The 24,788-nt window shown below is 37.5% G+C and overlaps 3 protein-coding genes across 9 annotated transcripts; 2 read left to right on the top strand and 1 right to left on the bottom strand.

Moving 5' to 3' along the window:
- The first annotated feature begins 12 nt into the window (after positions 1-12).
- Positions 13-10,741, top strand: Nkapd1 (NKAP domain containing 1). 6 transcript variants are annotated; one of them, XM_015489882.2, is made up of 7 exons: positions 27-146; positions 899-1,060; positions 1,679-1,755; positions 3,609-3,709; positions 5,927-6,076; positions 6,830-6,883; positions 7,985-10,741. In XM_015489882.2, exons 3-7 carry the CDS (start codon positions 1,687-1,689, stop codon positions 8,490-8,492), a joined length of 882 nt encoding a protein of 293 aa, XP_015345368.1. In that variant the 5' UTR covers positions 27-146; positions 899-1,060; positions 1,679-1,686; the 3' UTR covers positions 8,493-10,741. The 6 variants fall into 6 exon arrangements, with proteins under 6 accessions (XP_015345366.1, XP_015345368.1, XP_048651982.1 ...); XM_048796025.1 differs by lacking the exon at positions 27-146 and adding an exon at positions 153-692; XM_015489880.2 differs by lacking the exon at positions 899-1,060 and having other exon boundaries at positions 13-146.
- Sdhd (succinate dehydrogenase complex subunit D) lies at positions 7,027-24,351 on the top strand. 2 transcript variants are annotated; one of them, XM_048796026.1, is made up of 5 exons: positions 7,027-7,042; positions 12,466-12,517; positions 15,307-15,423; positions 17,655-17,799; positions 23,407-24,351. In XM_048796026.1, the coding sequence occupies exons 2-5, from the start codon at positions 12,466-12,468 to the stop codon at positions 23,570-23,572; spliced, it is 480 nt and encodes a 159-aa protein (XP_048651983.1). In that variant the 5' UTR covers positions 7,027-7,042; the 3' UTR covers positions 23,573-24,351. The 2 variants fall into 2 exon arrangements, with proteins under 2 accessions (XP_048651983.1, XP_015345371.1); XM_015489885.2 differs by lacking the exon at positions 7,027-7,042 and having other exon boundaries at positions 12,371-12,517.
- Positions 10,657-12,368, bottom strand: Timm8b (translocase of inner mitochondrial membrane 8 homolog B). The gene is made up of 2 exons (XM_015489887.2): positions 12,216-12,368; positions 10,657-11,054 (listed from the first exon to the last, which is right to left on the bottom strand). The coding sequence occupies exons 1-2, from the start codon at positions 12,297-12,299 to the stop codon at positions 10,887-10,889; spliced, it is 252 nt and encodes an 83-aa protein (XP_015345373.1). The 5' UTR covers positions 12,300-12,368; the 3' UTR covers positions 10,657-10,886.
- Positions 24,352-24,788: the final 437 nt, after the last annotated feature.

Here is a 24,788-nt window from a genome sequence, read left to right as displayed (position 1 = left end):
AAACCCTCCCAGAGGGAGTCTTGGGTCTCCTATAGGAAGGAAAGATTTCTCGCGAGCACGACTTCCGGCCTGGAAGGGAAGCCTCCTCCTTTTTCTCCCAGATCGCTTCCTCCCCCCACCCCCGCCACGCGAGGCTGCGGCGCACGGTATGGGTGTGTTTGTGTGTATTTGTGTGGGGCGGGCGTTTGAAGGGAAAAACACCGGGAGCTCCAAGGCCGCTGGGGGACAGGGACCCCGGTGACAAAGATGGGGGTATTTTCTCTGTTTTCCACTTGGAAACCTCAACCCCCATTTCAAGCACCCTAGACACTTTTGGGGCCCAACGGAAGGTCGTACCCATCCCGAGCGTCTTCATCCTTTCTGGGGAGTGAAACCCTACTCCGGGGGGCTATCCCAGCAGAGTGTGAGCGGGGCATGCTTGGGTCAGCCCGGCGGTCCGGATTCCGTACCGGCGCTCCCTCTGGTCTCAGTCCGGGAGAGAGATCTGGGCTGGGGGAAGGCAGCCGTGGCCTGGGCCACGGGTGAGGGCAGAATAACCGGTGGGAAGGCTACGTTTCACGAAGGACTCGGGTGAAGCTGCAGAGCTGCCTTTGAGCCCTGACTCCTTGGCTTCCTGGGTCGGAGGAGATCTTGTAATGGAGTGGTTCTTCGTCTCACACTAACAAGATGCCTGATTTCCTCAGGATCGAGGGGTGAGTGAGCGTTGGGGTGGTTGCACAAAGCCCCTGCTAGCTGCACATGTGCATAGCTTTGTCATCTAGTTTTTGGAAACTTCCATACAGAATAGAAAATAAAAGGCCCCGAATTAAGAAATTAAACCCATCTTTGCATTTGATGTTTTTAGGCATCAGTTTTTGTTACTGTTGACTTTTGTGGTTTCTGACACTCTTAAATCTAGGTATTTGCTTCATCGCAAACTAATTTTGGGATTCGAGATTTGATTTCTAAACTGGACATTGACACACATCGTTTGCCTGGGATTATGAGGCCTGGGGCAAGTTACGACTTTTTAAGGGAACTTCATCTACAAAATAGGAATGGAGATGCAGTCGGCCCTTCGGTATCCTCTGTTCCGCATCTTCGCGTTTTCGGGTTCAACCAACAGCCAATTGAAAATATTGAGAAAAAAATTGCCTCTGTACTGAACCTGTACAGATGTTTTTCTTGTTGTTATTATCTAAAGAATACACTTTAGCAACTATTTACATTGCATTGTATTAGGTATTATAAGTAATCTAGAGATGATTTAAAGTATACAGAAGGATGTACATAGGCTAAATGTAAATACTACTCCATTTTGTATTAGAGACTTGAGCATCTTTGGATTTTGATATCTTCAGGGTCCTGGAACCAATCCCTTGTAGATACTGAGGGACAGCTATTTGCCTTATTAAAGCGTAGAGTTGTGAAGATTAAATAAATCTGAGCCTATGAAAGCACTTAATTTTGTGCAGTCTTACAGAGTTTTAAAGGACTTTAATGTGCATTATTTCTTTATATCCTTATATTAATTGTGATCAGATATTTCTTTCTTTTAATGGTGAAGGAAAAACTATTCCTCAGGACCTTTGACTTCTAGTTCAGTGATCTTTCTTTTACCTCATACTTCTTTATAAAATTTAACAAAAGATGAGACAATCAAAGAGATTATTAAGTGTTATTTATTTATTCCTTTCAGATTGAAGAATGTCTCGGGTTCCATTGGGGAAAGTCCTCCTGAGGAATGTCATCCGGCATACAGATGCTCACAATAAGGTGGGAGGTACATCCCAGTCATTGCTCAACTCTTAGCCCATGTAGTATACTAAGCATTATTCTGGCACAGTTGGGAAGTACCAGTATGAATCAATAGATAATTACAGTACAGTTTGGTAAGTACTATTTAGTAGAGACAGTTACAAAGTGTGTTAGAGCACTGAAGAAGGAATATTGAACTCTGCCTTGGGAAATTAGAAAAGTTCCTGCAGAATGAATGTATTTGAACTGCTGATATTTTAACTGGTTCTTGATGAATTGCTATAATTTTATTTGATATAAAAGATCATTCTGAACAGAGTATCATCTATGGAAACAATAAGGCATGGGCTGCAGCCGTAGCTCAGTAGTAGAGTACTTTCCTAGCATGTGCAAAGCCCTGGGTTCAATGCCCAGTACCACCAAAAAAAAAAAAAAGGGCATGAATCACTTGGTGTACATCTAGAAAATAGGGAATATAGTATTAGATAAGATCTGAATGGCAAATTAGGGTTAGTTTGTGATGTTTAGAAATTACACTTTTACCTCAAAGCAATAAAAAAGCCATCAAATATTTTCAGCAGGGCATGACATGATTATATTTGTATTTTAGAAAGATGATTTATTAACTGGGTAGGGAATAAATCAGATGGGAGAAACAGTAGAGGGATCATTGAGGAAATGAATATAGTGTTCCAGATGAGAGATGATGAGGGTTTGAATGAAAGCAGTGACTGTAGGGATCAGAAGAGCAATTTAGGAGATACAGTCCAAAAGTCTTGGAGACTGATGGGATGATAGTGATAAGAGTGGAATCAGTGTGTGTGACTAGGTAGATGATAATGATGGTCCCATTAATTAAAACAGGGAACAATAACAATGAAAGATAAATATGATGAGAACTTTATTTAGTTTGGTTTTGACCATTTTATAGTGTGGGGCTTACAATTGAAAGTTTGAATTTGGAAGAAAGGAGAAAAGTTGGGAATGGACATAAATGAAAATTGATATGTAGATAAATGATAGAGGTCATAAGAGTAGGTAGATAAGGTCACCTAGGAGAGTACATATAATGAAAAGGAGGGGCCAAGACCCCTAGTTTAGTGTTCTTCAGTAAATTGTACCATTGGTTTTATCATAAATAATACCACTATCAGATCACTTGAGTTTTTAATTGTGGGTGAGGTTATAACTGCTACTTATGCTGATGTGCAATTGTGTTAACCTACTTCTAGTTGTATGGGGGACTTAAGATTTGAGAGTGGTAGCTAAAAATGATAAACCTAGCACAGATTTAAAACAATTATGCAGGAGAAATTAGAAATAAAATGTGTTCTTGTTCGTGGGCAGTTGTACTTTGCTTTCTAGGAAATTCTCTAGCAACCATACTGTTTTTGTTTTTGACAAGAATTATAATGTCCAAAGAGTCTTGGCTTAGAAATTTTAGTTTTTTTTTTTACTTTCTCTGAGCTTTTGTTTTTTCTCAGTAAAACGTAATAATGATACCTGCCTCGTTTTCCTCATAAAGTTGCTTACGAGTCAATTGAGATTATGTAGTTAAAATTATGTTGTATCTTAGAAATTGTTGTTATTTGTTAATTGCAGCACAATTGTAAAATTGGTAGGGTAGTAAGTCTGATTATGCAGGGGTTAAAAAGTTCTGTTGCTGTAGAATTCTACATACTTGAGATTTCATCTATTAAATTGTTCAGCCACTTTCTAGAGAAGCCAGAATTTATTTTCTAGGTGCCTGATCATAGTCCAGTCTGTAACCTGTAATTAGTGCAGACTGTATTTTCAGATACTTTTCTGCAATGTAAAGTGTTATTTTTAGTGACTTATTTTTGTTTCTTTCCTTTTAAAAATAAATCTAGATTCAGGAGGAGTCAGATATGTGGAAAATAAGAGAACTAGAGAAACAGATGGAGGATGCTTACCAGGGGACGAAAAGGAAAATGTTACCCAGCAGTTCAAGGTGAAGTTGCAGCTCTGAGAACCAGAATATTTCTCATCTTCTTAATAATCATCAACTTTTGCTTAAAAATATTTTGATATGTTAAGATAGATCAATTCAGTCATGTGAGTTATATTAAGCCTTCCCTTTTTCACAAATCTACACCCAAACATAAAGATAATGACTATGATCCATATTCCATATGCTAGACACTTTGTATTTATTTGCCTTTTTTTTTTTTTTTTTTTCCAGTGCTGGGGATTGAATTGAGGGCCTCACACATGCTAGTACTTATTCTAAAATTTCTTACTCCTACAGCTGAGCTACATTCCCAGCATTTTTTTTTTTTTTTTTTGAGGCAGGGTCTTGCTAAGTTGCCAAGGCTGGGCTTGGACTGGAAATCCTCCTGCCTCTGTGTCCCGAATTGCTGGAATACCAATCCTTTTCATTTAATTTATTCAAGTTTATTTTGTGGTACTGGGGCTTGAACCATATCAGTGGGCATTCTACCTCTGAACTAAATCCCCAACCCTTTGTATCTTTTATTTGAGAAAGGTCTCACTAAGTTGCCAAGGCTGATCTCAAACTTGTGATCTTTTTGCCTAAGCCTCCTGAATCACTTGGGTTATAGTCATGTGCCACTATGCCCAGCAATACTTATTTGCAATGGAAAACTTAAAAAAAAATTTGGCTGTGGACAATTGTAAATACTTAGGGTCGTAGATTCTGACCTTGTCTAATAGTTTTTAAACTTACAGTTTTCTATTGGAATCTTTTGGTCATTTAATTAATCAATCATTTCATTTCCCTTTAACTTTTCATTCTTTCAGCCTTTTTCTTTGCTCCGTCTACTTACTGTCTTTGCCAGATCAATAGCTTTCCACATTTCCTTTGTAATAATTTTGAGTGTGAATGTGAAGGATTATACAAGCTTAGTTTTCTTTTATCTGTGGAGGTATAGGAATGTCTGAGGAACTTGGAACATCTCTTAGGCTTCACTCATATGCCTGTAAGTGTAGGAGCTATGTTTAAGAGAAATGAATATAAAGTCATAATTCTGATTTCTAAAGCTTTTTTTGGGGGTGGTGGTGGAAATTAACAGTTAATAATGAGATATTTAAGGAGAGTATGTATGCCTATGGAGTATGTGGACTTCAGTGTATGATTACCTATGTGTGAATAGCTTCAAGTAAGAAGTATTTAGGATGTACATGGGAAAAAGACAGTCACAATATAAATAAATAACACTTAATAATCTCTTTGATTGTCTCATCTTTTGTTAAATTTTATAAAGAAGTATGAGGTAAAAGAAAGATCACTGAACTAGAAGTCAAAGGTCCTGAGGAATAGTTTTTCCTTCACCATTAAAAGAAAGAAATATCTGATCACAATTAATATAAGGATANTTTTTTTTTTTTTTTTTTTTTTTTCCTTTCTGAAGGTGGTCCTTTGAGAATTCAGAAGTAGAGTTAGTACAGGTAATGATTATTTTGTACTGGTTAATTCCAAGTGGCAATCCACAAATAAAACGATTTCTCTTGGAGTAGACTTCTCCTAATGCTGTCATGGTGAATGAATGGTAAATCTTTTTTTTTGTTTTTCAGTACTGGGGATTGAACCCAGGGGCACTTTACCACTGAGCTACATTCCTATCCCTTTTTTTATTTTGAGACAGGGTCTCATGAAGTTGCTTAGGACCTTGCTAAGTTGAAGTCCTTCTGTCTCAGCCCCTAGATTTGCTGCAACTGAAAGTGAATAAATTTTAAAACAATCTTTTTAGGGACAAGAATTCTGATAATGTCATTTGCTGTTCTGTTCCTACCAGCTAGAACAGTAGTGCCTGGCATGTAGGAGAGCCTTAAACATTTTTAATAACTCATGAGGTGGCTTAGTGGCTGGTTAGTGGAGATTGTAAGCAGAGGCCAGATCAGTGGTTATCAACATTTTTTCCTGCCCCAATATTACCATGGATTAGTCCTTATTCCCATTGTTACTATGGCCTTATTACAGCAAGTTGCTGATTTGCAAGAGCAGGAGGTGTATTTCAGAATCTCTAGAGTAAAATGTCCCCAACTGCGATTTTGTTTATTCTCCTTGAGGATTGTTATTTTTATTTTTTAAACAATATTTGGTTGTTTTTTTTCCTCCTCTCAGCCTGTTCTGTGTTTTATGCATGATACTTCATAAAGTAACCATACAGATTGTTTTGAAGTCTAAAAGTTCTGTTTTCTTCTGTAGTCGGATGCGTAGTGATGGTTTTGATGAAGAAAGTCAAAGAGACTACTGGAGGCCAAAGAATGAAATTGCTGGGACTCTGGAAGATGATTTTCTGAAAGCTAAATCCTGGAATAAGAAGCTATATGATTATGAAGCTAACATGCCAGACAGGTTTGTGATTAATTTTTTTATAATCTTTAATGGTATTTGGCCTGAGAATATGTACTTGAGAATTAGTGACCTAACAAAAACCTGGTCACAGGTGTTTATAGCAGCTTTGTTCATAATTGCCAAAAAAGTAGAAACCCAAATATTTCCTGATGAATTGATAAACAAAATGTGGGATATCTGTACAAGGGGATATATTTTTGGCAGTAAGAGGAATGAATTACTGATATGTACTACAACATAGAAGAACCTTAAATCTTATGCAAGATGAAAGAAAAGCCAGACACAAAAAGTGACATGATTTATTTTTACATGGTATGTCCAAGATAGGCAAATGAGTAGAGATTGATAGCAGATTAATAGTTGTCATGGGTTAGAGGCACCACATTTTGAAAGGGCAAATTTCTCAGTATGTGAATTATATTTCAATAAATATTTTTAAATTGCTGTTATTTAAGAAAATAATTGCCCCAATGACATTATTTTTTGGGAAAAGTGCTTTTTACCTAAAGAGCAGTATCTTAAAAAAGAATGGATAATTCTTTTACAAATGGACAGAGGAATCCTTTGTGTCTGAAATGATAGTGTACAATACAGAAAATGTAGCTATTACTGAGCTATAATAAGGATATGGCTGTACTATATGTCTATTTTCTTTGTCCCATGTGTATGAATGTGTATATATGGCATAAATTAATCTTTTTAATTTCCCAAAATGTATGCATTGCTTTAACAATATAATGTGTCACCTTACAGATGGGGTCACAGTGGTTATAAAGAATTGTACCCTGAAGAGTTTGAAACAGACAGGTAAGGTAATTAGGTTTACTGAAAAAGAAGTTGAAAATTAAGGTAGCATAAACAGTCTATATTATAAATTGCCTTCCTAATTTTTTAAAATATTTGCCACTGAAAATGTAGCTAGAATTAGGTGTGGTGGTTTATACTTTTAGTCCTAGCTATTCCGATGTTTGAGGCAGTAGGATCACTTGAGCCCAGGAAGTGAGACCAGCCTGGTCAATATAGAAAGCCCCTATTTCCTGCCCCCACAACAACAACAACAACAACAAAAAAAGATTTGGTTGGGAGGCAGTCCCTATTTTGTCTGTTTTTGATTGATATTTGGCATATTTGTAAATATTTTGATTTTTATATATAATAGTCCTTCCCTATGTATGGTAGATGTGTTCTAAGACCTGCAGTGGATGCCTGAAATCTCAGATAGTACTGAACCTCAAGCACTATATTACTCTTTTTTTTTTTTTCCTGCACATAATACGTACCTGTAACAAACTTTTATCTTTTATCTTTTCACTTAAAGGAAGCATTTTATGGCTTCTCTTTGGTATATCTGAACTGCCAGCATCACTACTCTTGTGCTTTGGGGCCACTGTTAAGTAAAATAAGGTTTACTTGAAATAAGCACTGCTGTACCATGATAGAGCTGATAACCCAGATGGCTTCTAAATGACTAAGGGTTGGGTAGCTGGACAAGGTGATTTGCATACCAAGTGGGACAAAGAGGGACTGTGAGGAATTTCATCATACAACTCAGAATGGCATGCAATTGAAAACTTGTGAATATTTATTTCTGAAATTTTCCATTTAGTATTTTTGCCCTATGATTGGCCAACAAACCACAGAAAATGAAACCATGGATAAGGGGAGACTGGTGTTTAACTATTCTGTACAATATGGTACAATATTAGAATTTTTATCTTCATTTTAAAGATGAAACAAATACTCAATGTAAGTGTGTAAGACTCATAGTAATCCTTTGTCAAAATTGATTTAAAATTCAAATGTTAACAATTTCTTATCTAGAATGCAGAATATTAAAATGTTTATGTGTACCTTTTCTACATAAAAGATTTTTTTTTTTTTTATTTGTTTGTTTTTAACTCTTATTAGTAGTGATCAGCAAGATATTACCAATGGGAAAAAAACATCTCCCCAGGTAAAATCATCTACTCATGAATCCCGCAAACATAAGAAGTCAAAGAAATCTCACAAAAAGAAGCAGAAAAAAAGATCACACAAAAAACAGAAGAAAAGCAAGAAGGAAGCCACAGATGTAACAGCAGATTCCTCAAGCGAGTTCTCAGAAGAAACTGGGGCTTCTAGTACCCGGAAAAGAAAACAACCACATAAGCGCAAGAAAAAATCTAGGAAAAAGTCTCTCAAAAAATCTGCTTTATTTGTAGGGGCAGAAAGTGACACTTCCCAGTCAGATGATTCAGCATCCAGCAGTTCTGAGGAGAGTGAGGAAAGAGACAATGAGAAAACCAAAAGGAAAAAGAGAGAGAAAAATGTCCATATCCCCGTAGTTAACAATGACATACAGGAGAGGACAAACAAACGCACAAATTGGAAAGTGGCTACAGATGAAAGGTCTGCGGAGAGCTCAGAGGATGACTAAATGGGAAACATTCTTGTATTTCTTATTTGACTCTGGTTATTTACAGCTCTTACACCTGGAGTTTTGCCAGTGACTCCTTCAGCACAGGGGGTCTGAGGTCAGAGCTGTCTTGTGCCATCTATATGTTTTGACAGACTCCTGTCTTCTGTTTTGGCCTGTTAAACTTGATCCCCTTTTCTTGTTAATAGGGAATCTGGTATTTTGTTATGAAGGTTTCTTGAAGAGATTATTTTTTTGCAATTAATCACATTTAGTGTAGAGGACATATATAGTAAATTAAAGAACCCAGAAAGCTGAATCCAATAATGACCTGGGTACACCAATTGGAATGTTGAAGTTGGGGAAACTGAGGGCAAGATCAAGAGGGATTGATTGGAAAGCAGTGTTAAGTAGAATGGTTTGATAAAGCAAACACTATGTTTATACAGCAGGTATCCTAACTGATTTGTCTTCAGCCTTGGTGCTTTGATCCTTGGGGTTTTTTTGACCCCACAACTGTGGTCTGGTTTATTTAATGAGAAAATGGCTTAAGAACAAACTGTTTCATGTTAAGATCCAAAGACAACTGTTAAAAAGAGAGTCTAGGGTTTTCCCAATTTCCCTGCTGGACAGGATCTATAGCTACACTTAGTATACTTGTAACACATGGTAACTTAATAGTAAATGGTTTTCTAGTTCCATTGCTGTATATTGCCTAAACAGACTTGTGTTCAAAATTATTTCTTCAGTTGTCATAACATCTACCAAATGGGGAAGAATTAGGAATTAGTTATGCTAATAATGCTCTGAAAGGGATTCAGGGTAGCAACAGCCATCTAAATGTCTAAATATTGTCCGCACCCCCCAGTCTGGGGATTGTTCCCAAGGTCTTATGCATGCTAGGCAAGCACTCTACCACTGAGCTATACTCCCAGCCCTTTGTCATCCTTGTTCGTTTCTAATTCTAGTAATGAATTTAGATTTTCCCTGAAACTAAGTTGAATCAGTTCCAAAATGAAACAGGCTTCTCAGGGACATATCTACTTCTTCCCACTCTGCCTTTTTGAGTTAAAGCACCAAGTAAAGACCACATTATTTCTCTTTGCCATACTGTGATCCCTACTATGTTATTTCTTCAGAAACCAAAATATCACTGAGAGAAGGCTGGCAGAACACAGGTGAATTTTTCATTATGGGAGAAAAGGTCAAGTGGCATATTGTCATTTTCTTCCTTATTGTCACTTTATGAGCTAAGAAAAAGGCTTAAAAACTCAAGACTTTTGTTCTTAGTTCTGCCATTAATCAGTTGCAAGTTCTAGAGCAGCTTAAGTTAATCTCCCTGGCCTTTCCCCATGTGTAATAGAGAAGTACTTCATGGTAGCATGACAATTTAAGACACCAGCAATAGAATACAACTATGATGACATTCCATGAAGTTTATTTTATAGTTCTAACTACTAAAATTAGTTCTCTTTATGGAACAATTTCTAATAAATGCTTGGTTTTAAAATACATGGTTGGCCAGAGGTGCCCTATCCTTTGATTATGAGTGGGTGCTACCTTTTGGGATATTTATTTGAAATACTAATACTTTGGTACTCAGTTGTCAGTGTTCCATGGTATATATTTTTTGTCCTTGGCATAAGTGGAAACCTAATAGGGGGTAAGAAGAGTCTTTTAATTACTACCTCTTAACCTTCTTGGAGCAACTGAAGTCTTTGTTGGAAGGAGTTATTAGTGTGTATTTTTTTAGCATTGTTTTGTGCTCTTAAGTACTGACTGAAAGCACAGATTTGGGAAAATGAGCCCAGTAGAATAAGGCACCTCCAGGAAGTTGGCTCTTTGGGTCTTGACCTTTCCCTCCTACCATACTAGCAGGCTTATCTCTTTCCCAAGGAATACATATTTTGCCTGTTTTTTTTTCCTTTCCATGTTTTATCTTTTCTTGGTCAAGTATAAGCAATAAAGCTGTTTTGTTATTCATCTTTCAACTCCAGATTCTCTTCTATGCCTTAAGCTAAGACTTTGATCTACTTCCAACCCTTTTAACTATGGCTTAGGGTGGCTCTTCAAAACCTATCATCTCCTATTTGCACTACTAGCCTTGGAACATGTTTATTTCTATTGTTCCTGCCAGATATCTCAATATTAAATCCTAAAATGAAATTTAAAGGAAAAAAAAAAGTTGGAGAATTCATGTTTATTGAATAACTGGTGCGATACAACCTGGAATTTCTGAATTCCAAATAAATAAAATTTCACTTTTTGAACATTCGATCTGTTACTTTTTAGCACCAACAAACTTGGTAACAGCCTGATGCTGACTTGACAATCAGTTGACAATTCCTCCCCCACTTGCACTTCAATCTGCTTAATAACAAGTCCACTGCTTTTGTCATTTTCTTAAGGGGTGGCCTATTGCCCTCCTTTCTGTACAATCTGGGCAAACCGACTGGTGATGGCAAGAGTAGTGTCAATGAAGCGGTCCACACAGCTAGAGAGACAATTTTCAGTTCGAGAGTCTAGGCGATTCCCTGGCTTCTCCACACATTTATCCCAACATAGCTCCATGAAGTGGTGCACCTAAGGGGGAAGAAAAATATTAACCATTGGGGTCTGTAGATAACCCTAAGTGATCACTCTCTTACTTCTTTATTTTCAATTTCCTCACAAAACCATCCTTTCAACCAATGAACCATGGGAAATCACTTTGGGCTCTTTGTTACATGTCTCCACTTGGCCCAGATCCTCATCCCTACAGATGGCAAATTCTCAGGTAGTGCTAATACCTTCTTTAATATCCCCCAAGGCAGCCAGCACAAGGTAAAAACAGGAAAGTAGCAGCACTCATTCAGAACCTGTGCCCTGAAGACAATGTTAGTTCTTAACATTGTGGGGGCCATGGAAACATTAAGAATACGGATTCATTCTCCAGAAAAAAATGCATATATGGGCACAGAAAATGTGTGCATTTTCAGAATATTCAAGACCCAAAAATTTCTAACAGGTTCTTGCTACTCTTCCTGCATAGCTGCCTCCTCCTACTGCCCAGCAAAAGGGACAAAATAAACATTTACCCGAGGTATTATTGAGAGGCTAGGTACTAAATAACTCTATGTCCAAGGTCATGCAGCCAGCAAAGGCCACGCTGGGGTTTGAATCTCCCCTTAAGTTCTCCAAAACAAAACAAAACCCTTGCTTTGCAATGAATTCTTTTTTTTTTTTTAACATTTATTTTTTTTTTAGAAGTAGTTGAACACACAATATCTTTATTTTTATGTGGTGCTGAGGATCGAACCAGGGCCTCACACGTGCTAGACTAGTGCTCTACCGCTGAGCCACAATCCCAGTCCTGCAATGAATTCTTAAGAGCTGAGCTTTCTCCAATAATGTTTTAGTGCCCACTATTTTCAAATACATTATCGCAAACGATCTTCACCAATCCACAGAGGCAGAAAGCGACAACGAAATCAAAACAAAGTGGGTGGGTGTCTCGCCTCCTGGCACGTGGCCTTCAAAAGGCAGAGGCAGATGGGAGCCCACACGGTCCCCTGGCTGGTAAGGATCCCATGCTTTTAAGTTCTATCCCCTACCTGAGCACTACTGCAGGGGACCGGGTCACAGCCGGGATCCAGCTTCCAGTTGCCTCACCACTTCGTCAGTAATACAGAGCTCCACGGGTCCGGGACCTGTACTTCACCTTCCTTTTCTTACAACTCCCAAGGCTGATCCCGGCCCTCTCACCTGTGCAGTGAACTGCGCTTTCTGCTGTTCAGCGGCCACCAGGCGCTGTAACTCCGCTTCGTCCGCCTCCCCAAGCTCCGCCATTCTCAGAATCAGACTCGGGTGAGTGAGCGTGCGCAGTGAGTGCGACAGACTCCTACTTCCGGTTCACTTAGCGTTTTTCTCCGCGTTTCCTGTGGTCGTTGTGGGGTGGGAGTTGTCGCATAACTGCTTCCGGGTTGATGGACGACCTTGAGCCCTCAAAAGCGAGATGGCGGTTCTCCTGAGGCTCGGTGTCCTCTGCGGTGCTCAAGGAGGCCGAGGTGAGGGGTCCTGGCAGGTAGAGTTGTTTAGCGCAGCCTCCAACCGAGGAAGGGGGTGGGAGTGAAGACTCTTCTGACCTGTGGGGAGACATCTTGAGTAGAAGGTCTTCCCTCTCTGCTGCGCCTCAGGCCTCTGTGCGAATCACCGCAGTGATCACTGTGGCCTGCGGGCCCAAATGTTCACCTGAGCGCGTATCACACCTGTTTAAGGCTGAAGTGGTGATGGGGTAATTTGGAAGAAAGTTCCTCTGGAAGTTACAGTGTTCCCGAGGATATTCCACATAGGAACTCTTTGTTTTTTCTTACCTTGCACCAGGAGAAAGAGTCCCAATGCGTGGTTTCTCAGGTTTCTCCTAACGAGTTGTGTTTAAGAGTGATGTAGGGGATCAGTTCGATAATCTTGTAACTGGGCATTTATGTTCTACCAGTGCTGAAGTAAGGCTGGATACAAGTTTGAATAAGACGTAACGCCTGCCCTCGAAGAACTTTCATTTTTTAGGGAAAATGTTGATAACAATAATCTAACATAAAGCAAAAATTTGTTGTGTAAGTAAATTGTTATGTGAGTTCAGAGAAGGAATATTTTTAGCTGTAGTTTGGAAGGATTACCCTGTCTTGGTTTTTTTTGTTTGTTTTTGTTTTTACTACTAGGGATTGAACCCAGGGGTTCTTTGCTAATGAGCTACATCCCCAGCCCTTTTTGCTTTTTATTTTGAGACCGGGTCTCACTAAGTTGTGGCGGCTGACCTGGAATTTGAGATTCTCCTGCCTCAGGCTCTTGATTTGCTGGGATTATAGGCGTGTACCACCCCTCCTCTCTTTCTTACTTTCTTTCTTTTTTTTTTTTTTCTTAAAGATCTAAGATTTAATAATTTAATAATTATGTATTATTGTTATACATAATTTTGGGCTTTTTTATTATATATTTATGCATGCACACAGTATAACAGTGTTATTTGGCCAGTACTTGGCTCCTAAAGAGGTATGCCTGATTTGAGTCTTGAGGATAAAGAAAGTAAGAAAATAAGGATCTGCTGAAATGAGCAAAAACAATGATGAAGGCATAGAATCTGCATGGTATGAGAGAAAACAAATAGTGTGAGAACATGAAGATCAAGGTGAGAAATGAGTTTAGAAATGTGAAGTGAAACTGAATCATAAAAGAATCCATCCTTTTTTTAAAAATATTTTTTACTTGTACATAGACAAATACCTTTATTTATTTTTATTTTTACATGGTGCTAAGGATCAAACCCAGTGCCTCACAAGTGCTAGGCGAGCACTCTACCACTCAACCACAACCCCAAGAACTGATCTTAATATAAGATTGTGTGCCTTACCTTATTGAAGTGTAGCTTTTGTTTGTTTGTTTGTTTGGTTTGGTTTGGTTTTTGTTTTTTGTACTGGGGATCAAACCCAGGGTGCTTTACCATTGAGCACATCCCCATTCCTTTTTATTTTGAAACAGGGTCTCATTAAGTTGCTTAGGGCTTTGATAAATTGATGAGGCTAGCCTTGAGCTTACAATTCTTCTGTCTCAGCCTCCCAGGCTGCTGGCATGCACCACTGTGCCTGACTTTTTCTTTCTTTTTTTCTTTTTTTTTGAGACAGAATCTTCATATTTTGTCCAGGCTGTCCTCCAACTCCTAAAGGGTTGCCATTGAAATGTTTGTCAGGGGCTGGGGATGTGGCTCAAGCGGTAGCGCGCTCGCCTGGCATGCGTGTGGCCTGGGTTCAATCCTCAGCACCACATACAAACAAAGATGTTGTGTCCGCTGAGAACTGAAAAATAAATATTAAAAAATTCTCTTTCTCTCTCTCTCTTAAAAAAATTAAAAAAAAATGTTTGACAGATTTGCAATTTAAACATCAATTTGGTAACAATATAGTACATGGCTCTGATGGAAGATATAGTAGACTCAGATACAAGTCAGGGAGACACTGTGGTAGAAGTCTGGGCTCAGTGTCATCTCCCTGAGTTAAGATGGAAAGAAAAAGAAAGAGCTGGGAAAGTGTGTGCGGCATTTCTTAAATGACATGGGATTAAAGTAAGGGTTAAGTATATTACATTGAGGGAAGATAGCCAAATGGAAGGAGAAATTAAAGATACAGGAGATAAAATAATAATGAATTCTTGTGTGTCTTCAATTTTATGAAAACTGTGCTAAATCCCTTATATATATTATCAATTTTTTAACATTGTGAAGTAAGTACTATTATTCTTTAACAAATGAGGAAATTGAGGCTTAGAGACCCCATTTAATTAAGCTGATTATTATGTCAGAGGTAAAAAGTGGTGCACCTGGGTGAATTAGGTCTATTTTTCAACCAAGAGATAGGGTCCAACAGGGATAGAAATGGTTCGACAGTATTAAGTAGAGACATTGGTCTTGAAATGGAAGAAGTTAATATGTGAACTTTTCAGACTGGACTGAATTCTTCAAGAGCAGAGACTTTGTCTTTTATCTGTCTTGCTCCTGAACCAAGCATAGTCTTGATTTTAGTAAATATTGGATAAATAGATGAGAATAGAGAAGAAGCTACCTTTTTTTTAAGTAGATAAAAGTGAGGTCCTTTTGCATAAGTATTTCATTGAGTCTTCAGTCTTTTGATGATTACCTGATTGAGTTCATAGTTAACCCAGTGAAATCAATACTATCTTCATTTTGTAGATGAGATATTATCTCCTGTTTAGGGTTAAGTAGTTTGTTTATTATGATCACTTAGAAAGTCTGTCAGTTCTGTTAAAGAAGAGGTGCTTATGATCCCTGTAATGTTTCTTTCCTCAGCTCTGTTCCTCCGAACCCCATTGGTCAGACCTGCTCACATCTCAGCATTTCTCCAGGACCGACCTACCCCAGGATGGACTGCAACACAGCACATTCACCTGTCACCAAACCGCCATTGTATGTTTTTCCATCACTGCTGTTTTCTTGGCTCTAACCTGGGTTCATTATCATGTCTTTGGTAGGGCTTGAGGTCTATTAGGGGGACTCTTCTGTCCACCTGTATCAAATGAAGAGCTAATTTTAGGCAGACAATGACAGCATAGTTGAATAATACCATTTATACTCAGAGAGAACCTTCTGGCCTAATTAGGTCTTTAAAATTTTTAAAAAATTTCTTTAAAAAGGAAAATGCTTAGGAAGATTCTGCTCAGTACAATTTAATCACTTGTGTATATTTAGCTAATGGATAGGAGCCAGATGTAGATAATTGAGACAATTTAAAAAGTCATGTCCGTGCACTGTAATGTGTATTTATAGCTGGGATTTTTTTTTTTTTAAGGTTACTTTAAAACCATATGGCATTTCTTAGAGGAATGCTATTTAGTATTATTCAGATTAGTCTTAGAAAATCTGAAGATGAACTGGATGTGGTGGTGAACACCTGTAATCTCAGCAACTCAAGAGGCTGAGGCAGGAGGATTGCAAGTTTGAGGTCAGCCTCAGCAACTTAGTGAGGCCCTAAGCAACTTGTCTTGAAATAAAAAGGACTGTGGTTGTAGCTTACTGGTGTAGGGTCTTTGGGTTTGATCCCTAGTACCTATCCCCACCCTCCACCCCCACCCCAAAAATGAGGAAGTAAATAATGACCCAACCATATTTTTATTTTTAAAGTCTGGAGAGATCAGTGATTGGCTTTTGGGGAGTGGCAGTTAGTAACCAGTGACTGAACCCAGTGGTGCTTAACCCACTGAGCCACATCCCCGGCCCTTTTTTATGTTTTATTTTGAGATGATCTCGCAGAATTGCTTTAGGACTTCATTAGGTTCTGAGGCAGGCTTTGAATGTGCAGTCCTCCTGCTTCAGTCTCCCAAGCTACTGGGAACAGTGTTTTATATAAAGACTTCACTCATTAGTTATGAGAGCCTAAATGAGAATAGTTTTTCTGCTTCTTCTTCCTATTATTGGTGATTGAATCCAGGGTTGCTATACCACTGAACTATATCCCCAGCTCTTTTTATTTTAGTTTGACACGTGGTCTTGCTAAATTGCCCAGACTTGCCTCAAACTTGTGAGCCTCCTGTCTCAGTCTCTTACATCATTGGATGATAGGCATATACCACCATACCCAGCTTTGAAAAAACTTTTTTGTTTGTGGATTCCTTTGCTTAGTATGGTTGGATTTAGCAAAGTGGTTCTGGAGTACACAGGGCTGAAGAAAAGTCTCTGAAGTTGTATACATAAATATGTATTTATGTACATTTTTCTGGGAAGAAACTCCTCCATCCTTTTATTAGATTCCCAAAGGGGTCTGTAACCAAAAAAAGATAGTCTTTCAAAGAGATATTTAAAGTCCCTACTGTTTTTTACTTTAATAAGAGTTTTTTTTTTTTAATATTTATTTTTTAGTTTTCGGTGGACACAACATCTTTATTTTATTTTTATGTGGTGCTGAGGATTGAACCCAGAGCCCCGCGCATGGCAGGCGAGCACGCTACTGCTTGAGCCACATCCCCAGCCCCTAATAATATTTTTTGTGTTTCATTTGTTTTGGACTTATTTGTAAGTCCAGGTCAGAAGAAGGACCATGATCTCTGAAGTTGACTCAGACCTTTGCTTTGCTTTGAGTTGGTAGATTTAACTTTATTTTCAGAGGATAATACTACATTACTTGCAAAGGTTAGAAGGTCTAAAAAAACAAGTAATTCCTCAGATGTTGCTAACTTATATTCATAAGGTACCTATTTCACTGAAGTCCAAGGTTGGCTTAATTCTGCCTTCTTGCTAATAAGCAAAGTATGTTTGTCTTCTAATTAATATGTATAGGCATGAGACACCCTAGTGCTAAAAGACTTCAACAAAGGAATGTTCTCTCTCTCAGTGACCTGTTTTTATATCTTAATCTCTTTTTGCTCAGTTAAATGTTGCATGTATACTGTTTGCCGTTCTCTCATTTTAGGTTATTATGTGCTAAATGTTGAACATGAGAGCTGTGTGTCTCTTCTCTTTTTTTTTTTTTTTTTAATGTTTATCTTTTAGTTGTACACAATACCTTTATTTTGTTTATTTATTTTTATGTGGTGCTGAGGATCGAACCCAGGGCCTCGCACGTGCTAGGTGAGCGCTCTACTGCTGAGCCATAACCCCAGCCCTCTTCTCTTAACTCTATGGAATTTGGTCTGTTTTTACAGCTGGTTCCAAGGCTGCATCTCTTCACTGGACTAGTGAGAGGGTTGTCAGTGTTTTGCTCCTGGGCCTGCTTCCAGCTGCATATTTGAATCCTTGCTCTGCAATGGACTACTCCTTGGCTGCAGTCCTCACTCTTCATAGTCACTGGCAAGTATAACAGTCTCTTCAGTATTATGTTGTCTGCTCAGTTTGCTTGGCTTGTGAGTTTTGTATTGTATGTGAGGGAGAAGTTGATTGAGATATTCAAGACTTGTAGAAAACTATATATCCAGATACATATATTCATTGTCTATTTGATGTTTTCATTTTCATATCTAAACAGGCTTTTGAATAAAAGTAAAATTGAGTTCCTGTCTTTTCCAAATCTGGTCCTCCTGTACCCTTACCTATCTTAATTGACAATGTTTCCATTTTGCTTCTGTTTGTTCAAGTCAAACCTGATCTCATCCTTAATTCCACTAGTAATCTCCTAACTTCTTCCTTTACTATCTGTTCCCAACACAACATATCCAGTGATCCTGTTAAAATATTAAGTTAGGAAAAGACATTCCCCTTATCAAGCCCTTTTTTATCTCCTAATCTTACTCAAACTAAAAGAATTTTTCAGTGCTCTACAGACTGTACATGACCTAGGACATGGTGGCATATGCCTATAGTCCGAACTATTATTGGGGAGGCTGACAGGAGATTTTTTTTCTAATTTAAATAGAGATTGAATCTAGGGGCACTTAACCACTGAGCTACAGCCACATCTCCAGCCCTTTTTATTTTTTATTTTGAGACAGGGTCTCACTAAGTTGCTTAGGGCCTTGCTTAATTGCTGGCCTCAAACTTGTGATCCTCCTCCTTCAGCCTCTTGAGTCTCTGGGATTACAGGCATGTGCCACCACATCCAGGTGACAGGAGAAAATATTGAGTTCAAGATCAGCCTGGGCAACATAGCAACTCAGTGTCTCTCTCCATCTCCTCTCTTTTTGTGGTACTGGGATTGAACCCAGGGGCACTCTTAGAAGTGACCTACATTCCCAGCTGCTTTTGACTTTTTAATTTTGAGACCGGGTCTTGCTAAATTACTCAGCTAGCCTCAAACTTGGGACTTTCTCCTGCCTTAGCTTTCCAAGTAGCTACTATTACAGGTGTGCACCACCATACTTGGCAAGACCTGTCTCTAATAAAAATAAGTAAATAAATAGATTCTGCCCTCAGACTTTACATGATCTGGTCCTCTGCTTCCCTCATCTCCAGCTATTCTTTTTTTTTTTTTTTATCAGATTATTCTTTGATATTTCTCAAACACACTGGGGACACTTCAGGCTTCAGGGCTTTACTCTTTTTTTTTTTTCTTTAAGTTGTAGATGGACACATACCTTGTATTTTATCTATCTATTTATTTATTTAATTTATTTTTATGAAGTGCTGAGGATTGAACCCAGTGCCTCACACATGATAGGTAATCACTCTACCACTGAGCCATGACCCTAGCTTTACTCTTAATGTTCTTTCTATCTGAAAGTTTGGTAGTTACATACTTGGCTTGTTCCATCATCTCCTTCACATCTTAAATGTCACTCTTTCAACAAATCCTTCCCAAACTAATTCCTCAGAAGTGTAATGTTTCTTATCTTTTCTGATATTCCTTATCTTTCTGTTTTATTTTTATCAATAGTGCTTATAACCTTTTAATATACAATATCAGCTGTTTATTAATTTGTATATTTGTCATTTCCCACCCTTAACAGCATAATGAAAGTACAGATTCAGAAAAATCACAAAAATTAGATCTATAGTTTAATGAATTATAAGGGTAATAGCACCCAGATCAAAAATAGAACTTTGCTACCTATTCAAGTAGCCTCTGCGTTGTATTTCATCTCAGTCATAACTGCTCAGTATTCCTTCTCCCTCTGGAATCATTATCCTGATTTTTATAGTAATCACTTCCTTGCATTTTGTCATAGTTTTATCCCTCAAATGTGCATCCCTAGATACTATAGTTTACTCTTGCCTTAAAAAAAATGCATTTTAAAAATTATTTTTATTTGCTCTTGTATCTTTTGTACTTAAAATAGTAGCTGACACATAGCATATTGTGAATACTTGTTGAATGAGTGCATATCCATTTTCCATTTACTTATCTTTTAAGACTTGCTAAGTTAATGAAACGTATAAAGGAGTTTAAATAACAGGTTGAATTTCCTGAGTTGTTTCTTTTTCTTTTCTTTTTTTTGGAGATATTGCAGATAGAATCCAGAACCATGCACATGCTAGGCAAGCACTCTGCCATTGAGGTATACCCCCAGCCCTTTTAATTTTATTTTGAGATAGAGTCTCCCTAAGTTGCCTAGACTGGCCTGGAACTTTCAGTCTCTTCTCATCAGCCTCCCATATAGCTGGAATTGCAGGTGTGAGGTACCATCACACCTGACTCAGTTGTTGTTTTACAAGGACAATGTAATATAATTGGTGGGAGGGGGAAGGTGTTTTAAGATTGTTAGAACTAGAAAGTCTTGGAATATCTTAACCAACCCTGTGATTCTACCAATGTGGAAACTAAATCCCAGGGAGGTTAAGTGACATGTCAGACTAAATTTCTAACTAATGTTAAAGGGGGGTTTTACTTACCAGGCTTTCTAAGACTGGGTTAAGAAATAAGTATGGTTCCTGGAAGGGAGGTCTATCTAAGAGAATAATCCTAAAGAAATACATTTTCATCTCAGTTGATTTCTTGACTCCATTTCCTTCCATTTACTAATTCTCTTATCCTTTTCACAGAAAAAATTACTTGAAAGAGTTGTCTATGCTCCAGTTCCTCAGCATCTAATTTCTTTCTTTTTTTTTTTAATACTTTTATTTTGTTTATTTGTTTGTTTCTACGTGGTGCTGAGGATTGAACCCAGGGCCTCGCACCTGCTAGGCAAACACTCTACCGCTGAGCCAAATCCCAGCCCCAGCATCCAATTTCTTTAAACTGTATTAGGCTTTTTTCTCAACAGTTCACTTAAGTCATTCTTACCAAAGACCTTGATCTTTCCAAATCCTGTTGTCTATTCTCTGTCCTCCACTTGAACTTTCAGCAGCATTCAACTCAATTGACTGGTCTCTCCTTAAGTCAGCTTTTCTCTTTCTGGATTCTTTGTAGATGTTTCCTCTCAGCTCTTTCTCCTCTTTTCTGATCTCCGAATGATAAAGTCACCAGAGCTCAATCTTGACTTTCTTGACTTTTTTTGTGGGGGAGGGGGTGCTGGCAATTGAAGATTGAACCCCTAGCCTTGTGCTTGCTAGGTAAGCCCCTATCACTGAGCCCTTTAAAAAATATATATTTTTAAAAAATTTGAGACAGGGTCTTGCTAAGTTGCCCGGGCTGGCCTTTGACTCATGATCCTCCTGCTTCAGGCTCCTGAGGAGCTTTTTTTGGTGTGTGTGTGGGGGGGGTGGTACTGCAGATTGAACCCAGGGGCACTTGACCACTGAGCCATATTCCCAGCTCTTTTTATATTTTATTTTGACCGTGTTTTGCTAAGTTACTGAGGCTGGTTCTGTACACACACAGTCTTCTTGCCTCAGCCTTGCATCACCATGCCTGGCTAATCTTGACTTTCTTGATGTTCTATATAGTTTACCCAGACAAACTCCGCTTTGACCTCGTTTCCTGAGCTGCATACTTGTTTATCCCGTTGTCTAATTGACATGTCTATTTGGATGTCTGAGCATCATGCCCAATTTAATATTGCCCAAATCATTCTTTTTCTCTTCCAGATTTCTCTTGATTTCCCCTTAAAACCTCCTCCTCTATTAAATCTAGTTGCTCAATCTAAAAATCCTAGAATTAATTCTAGATATTTCTTTTTGTCTTACCTTTTAGTTTCCATTAGTTCTCTCTTCAAAACGTAGCCTGAATTGTGAGTTAACATCACCTCCTTGGTCAGAGTCTCTTTAAACCAACAGTCTTGCTTAAGTCACTTCAGTTACTTTCTGCTTTTGTTTTTATCTCTTCCTGCTTTCCATTCGCACACAATAGCCAAAGTGACCTTTTTAAAGTTAAATCAGATTTTTCCAAAGAGGATATAAATGGTCAATAAACACATGAAAAATTGGACAATATTATTTGTCATTACAGAAATGCAGATTAAAAAACCCCACAATGATAAAACTACCAAACACCTACTCAGGATGGCTGTGGAAAAGAAAACGGACAATTACAAGTGTTTCTAAAGATGTAGAGAAGTTGATACTCTCATATATTTCTGCTAGGAATGTAAAAATGTTATACATTTAGATATACCTTAGCAGTTCCAACGAAAGTTAGTAATCATGTTACTCAGTAATTCTACTTTTAAGTGTATACCCAAGAGAATTGAAAATGTTTCCACCTGCAAACTTATATAAGAATGTTTATAGCACATTATAATAGCTAAAAAGTGTAAACAATCCTAATGTTCATCAACTGATAAATACCTGAATAAAATATGGCATACTCATACAATGGAATATTATTCAGCTATACAGAGGAATGAGGTGCTGATACATGCTGCAATGTGGGTAAACATTGAAAAAATGCTAAATAAAAAAAGTTTGACTCAAAGGCCACGTATTGCATGATTTCATTTATATGAAACATTTACAAGGAATAGGCAAATCCAGAGACAGAAGCAAATTAGTTGTTGGGTAATGGCTGATGGTAGAAAGTTTCTATTTGGGGATGACAAAAATATTCTGGAATTAAATAGTGATGATAGTTCACAACTCTGTGACTATAATAAAAATCACTGAATTGTATAGATAAAAAGGTGAAGTTTATGGTATAAATTATTTATCAATAAAATTACTATCTATAAAAATAGTAAAATTAGATCACTCCTTACTTAGGATCCTCCCTGCTTAAAACATACTCCTGGTTTCCTATTTCAAATAAAATTTAAATTTCTGTGACTTCAAAGCCCTAAGCAATCTACCTCTGCCTTCCTTTGATCTTTCCTCATTTCCTCTAATCTTTTCCTTATGTGCTCCAGCTATACTGTTCCTTGTGTCCCCCATACTGTTCTTTGTATGCTCCACCTATATGTCCTTCAGAGATACCAGTCATTGTCACGTTTATTTGGACTGTTCTTTAAGTCATTCTTTCTAATATATTTCTTCAGTTAATATTATTGCAGCTAGGGATTGAACTTAGAATCTCAGACAAGCAAGGCAAGGGCTCTACCACTGAGGTAGACAATATATATTGTCTAATATATTTCTTCATACTAACACATAGATTTAATTTTTTTCTTTCTTCTTTTTAGAATATTTATCCCATAAAGGCATGGAATGATTATTTTCATTTTGTGTACTGGCACATAGTATCTCCTATTCAAATATCAATTTGAATATTTTTCAAATTAATGAAAAGCTCTATAGTTAAACTATAACTATACTTTGTAAACAGGGGAGCATTCAGTTATTGTTTCTGATATAAATGACTCTGGAAAATTGATTTCCAAAGAGTATGAGTATATTTTTATGACATATTACGAAAATCTTGATATTTCTTCATTTTGGTTTATGACTTTTATTACCATGAGTTTGGTTTATTGTCTCAACAAAAATATGGAAATAATTCCACCTATCCCCTAAAGAAGCAAACAGTTACTGGCTGGACAGAGAGAAATTGCATTTTTAAACTACTGGGTTTTTTCTGTTGCTGTTGTTTTTAGATACATTATCTATTAGCCTTCCAACTTCACTCATGTGTGATTTTTTTTTCCCCCCCTGTAGGGGCCTTGGACAAATTGTCACTGATTATGTTCATGGGGATGCATCACAGAAAGCTGCCAAGGCAGGCCTTTTGGCACTCTCAGCTTTAACCTTTGCTGGGCTTTGTTATTTCAACTATCATGACGTGGGCATCTGCAAAGCTGTTGCCATGCTGTGGAAGCTTTGACCGTTTTGACTTGAGAATTGATTGTATGCCTCTGCCTCTGCTCTGTCATTCAGCTCACAATAAGGAGGAAATAACAGAAAGTTCATTGGTGGGCAAACCTTCTTCTAATCACGTGGTTATTTTAGAATTTAATTGTTGAGGAAGAGGTTTGAGAGGAAATGTATTCAAGAAATTATGAGAACCAGTTCTGCATTCTAGTGAGTTAATGGGGTTGTCTTCAAGTTCATGAGATTCACAGTATGACTAAACTTTACATATGAGCTTTTGCTTTTGTCAGTCTCTTAAAGAGAATTTAGCTTTAATATTATCAGTATATGATCATTTCTGCATTTGTCTTGGAAATAATGGACAAAGGGAAAGACTGTTAATTCATGACTTTGCAAAAAATTAGATGGTGTTTACTTTTGGAAACTTCTCCGTCTGTCCAGTTGATACCAGCTACTGATGGTTTTATGTCCTAGGGAAACTTTATAGGAGATGCTAAAATCTCAAATTACAGATTTCTGTATCCTAGGAAGGAAAGATTGGAAAGCTTCTGAATATAGAGATGCTCAAGTTAGAGAAGAAGTCTTCCTTGTAGACACATCAGAATATTACAAATTCTAAACAGATGTAATTCTCCAATGTGTTTTACTTGTCCTAAAATAATCTGTCCACAAATATAAAACTAATAAATTACTTGCCCACTGTGGGAATTGGTAATAAGAAAATGTATTCCATGAAAAGAAAAAAATTTTTTTTAAATAAAATGTTGTATAATAAAAATGTATTCTACTCTTATGTATTAGCTGTGCTTAGTCTTTTTTGTTTGTTTGTGTTTTTTTTTTTTTTTAAGTTGGTATCTCACTATTTTGCCAAGGCTGGTCTTGAACTCCTGAGCTGAAGTGATCCTCCTGCTTTCAGCCTCCCAAGTAGCTGGGACTACAGGTGTACACTACTGTGCTTGGCCCTAATTTTATTTATTAGAATTAATTGTTGCATTCATAACTCTAAAACGGAACTGTTTAAGTTTTGTTCTGGGATTTAGGAGTTAAGTAAATCAGACACAAAGTACTATAATGAAAAAGACTTACATGTGATTAGTAGAAATAATAAGTATAAATAGTTTGTTATGAATAGTATATGAAGATTTGTAGTATGAATTAGAAATGTCTAGCTCATGATGATTTGTGAGTGCCAGCTTAAGTGTTTTTCCTAATAATATAGAATATTGAGC

This window comes from Marmota marmota, unplaced genomic scaffold (genome assembly GCF_001458135.2).
Source record: "Marmota marmota marmota unplaced genomic scaffold, marMar, whole genome shotgun sequence".
Lineage (NCBI taxonomy): Eukaryota > Metazoa > Chordata > Mammalia > Rodentia > Sciuridae > Marmota > Marmota marmota.
This window is presented reverse-complemented; position numbering and strand designations above follow the sequence as displayed.

What these genes read in the sequence shown, in the direction of transcription:
- Nkapd1 (XM_015489880.2), top strand. Translation starts at nt 1,687, where the DNA reads ATGTCTCGGGTTCCATTGGGGAAAGTCCTCCTGAGGAATGTCATCCGG. An exon ending in ATACAGATGCTCACAATAAG is followed by an intron (nt 1,756 to 3,608) that starts GTGGGAGGTACA and finishes AAATAAATCTAG; the next exon opens with ATTCAGGAGGAGTCAGATAT. An exon ending in GAAGCTAACATGCCAGACAG is followed by an intron (nt 6,077 to 6,829) that starts GTTTGTGATTAA and finishes GTCACCTTACAG; the next exon opens with ATGGGGTCACAGTGGTTATA.
- Sdhd (XM_048796026.1), top strand. Translation starts at nt 12,466, where the DNA reads ATGGCGGTTCTCCTGAGGCTCGGTGTCCTCTGCGGTGCTCAAGGAGGC. An exon ending in CGGTGCTCAAGGAGGCCGAG is followed by an intron (nt 12,518 to 15,306) that starts GTGAGGGGTCCT and finishes TTCTTTCCTCAG; the next exon opens with CTCTGTTCCTCCGAACCCCA. An exon ending in CCTGTCACCAAACCGCCATT is followed by an intron (nt 15,424 to 17,654) that starts GTATGTTTTTCC and finishes CTGTTTTTACAG; the next exon opens with CTGGTTCCAAGGCTGCATCT.
- Timm8b (XM_015489887.2), bottom strand. Translation starts at nt 12,299, where the DNA reads ATGGCGGAGCTTGGGGAGGCGGACGAAGCGGAGTTACAGCGCCTGGTG. An exon ending in AAGCGCAGTTCACTGCACAG is followed by an intron (nt 11,055 to 12,215) that starts GTGAGAGGGCCG and finishes CTTCCCCCTTAG; the next exon opens with GTGCACCACTTCATGGAGCT.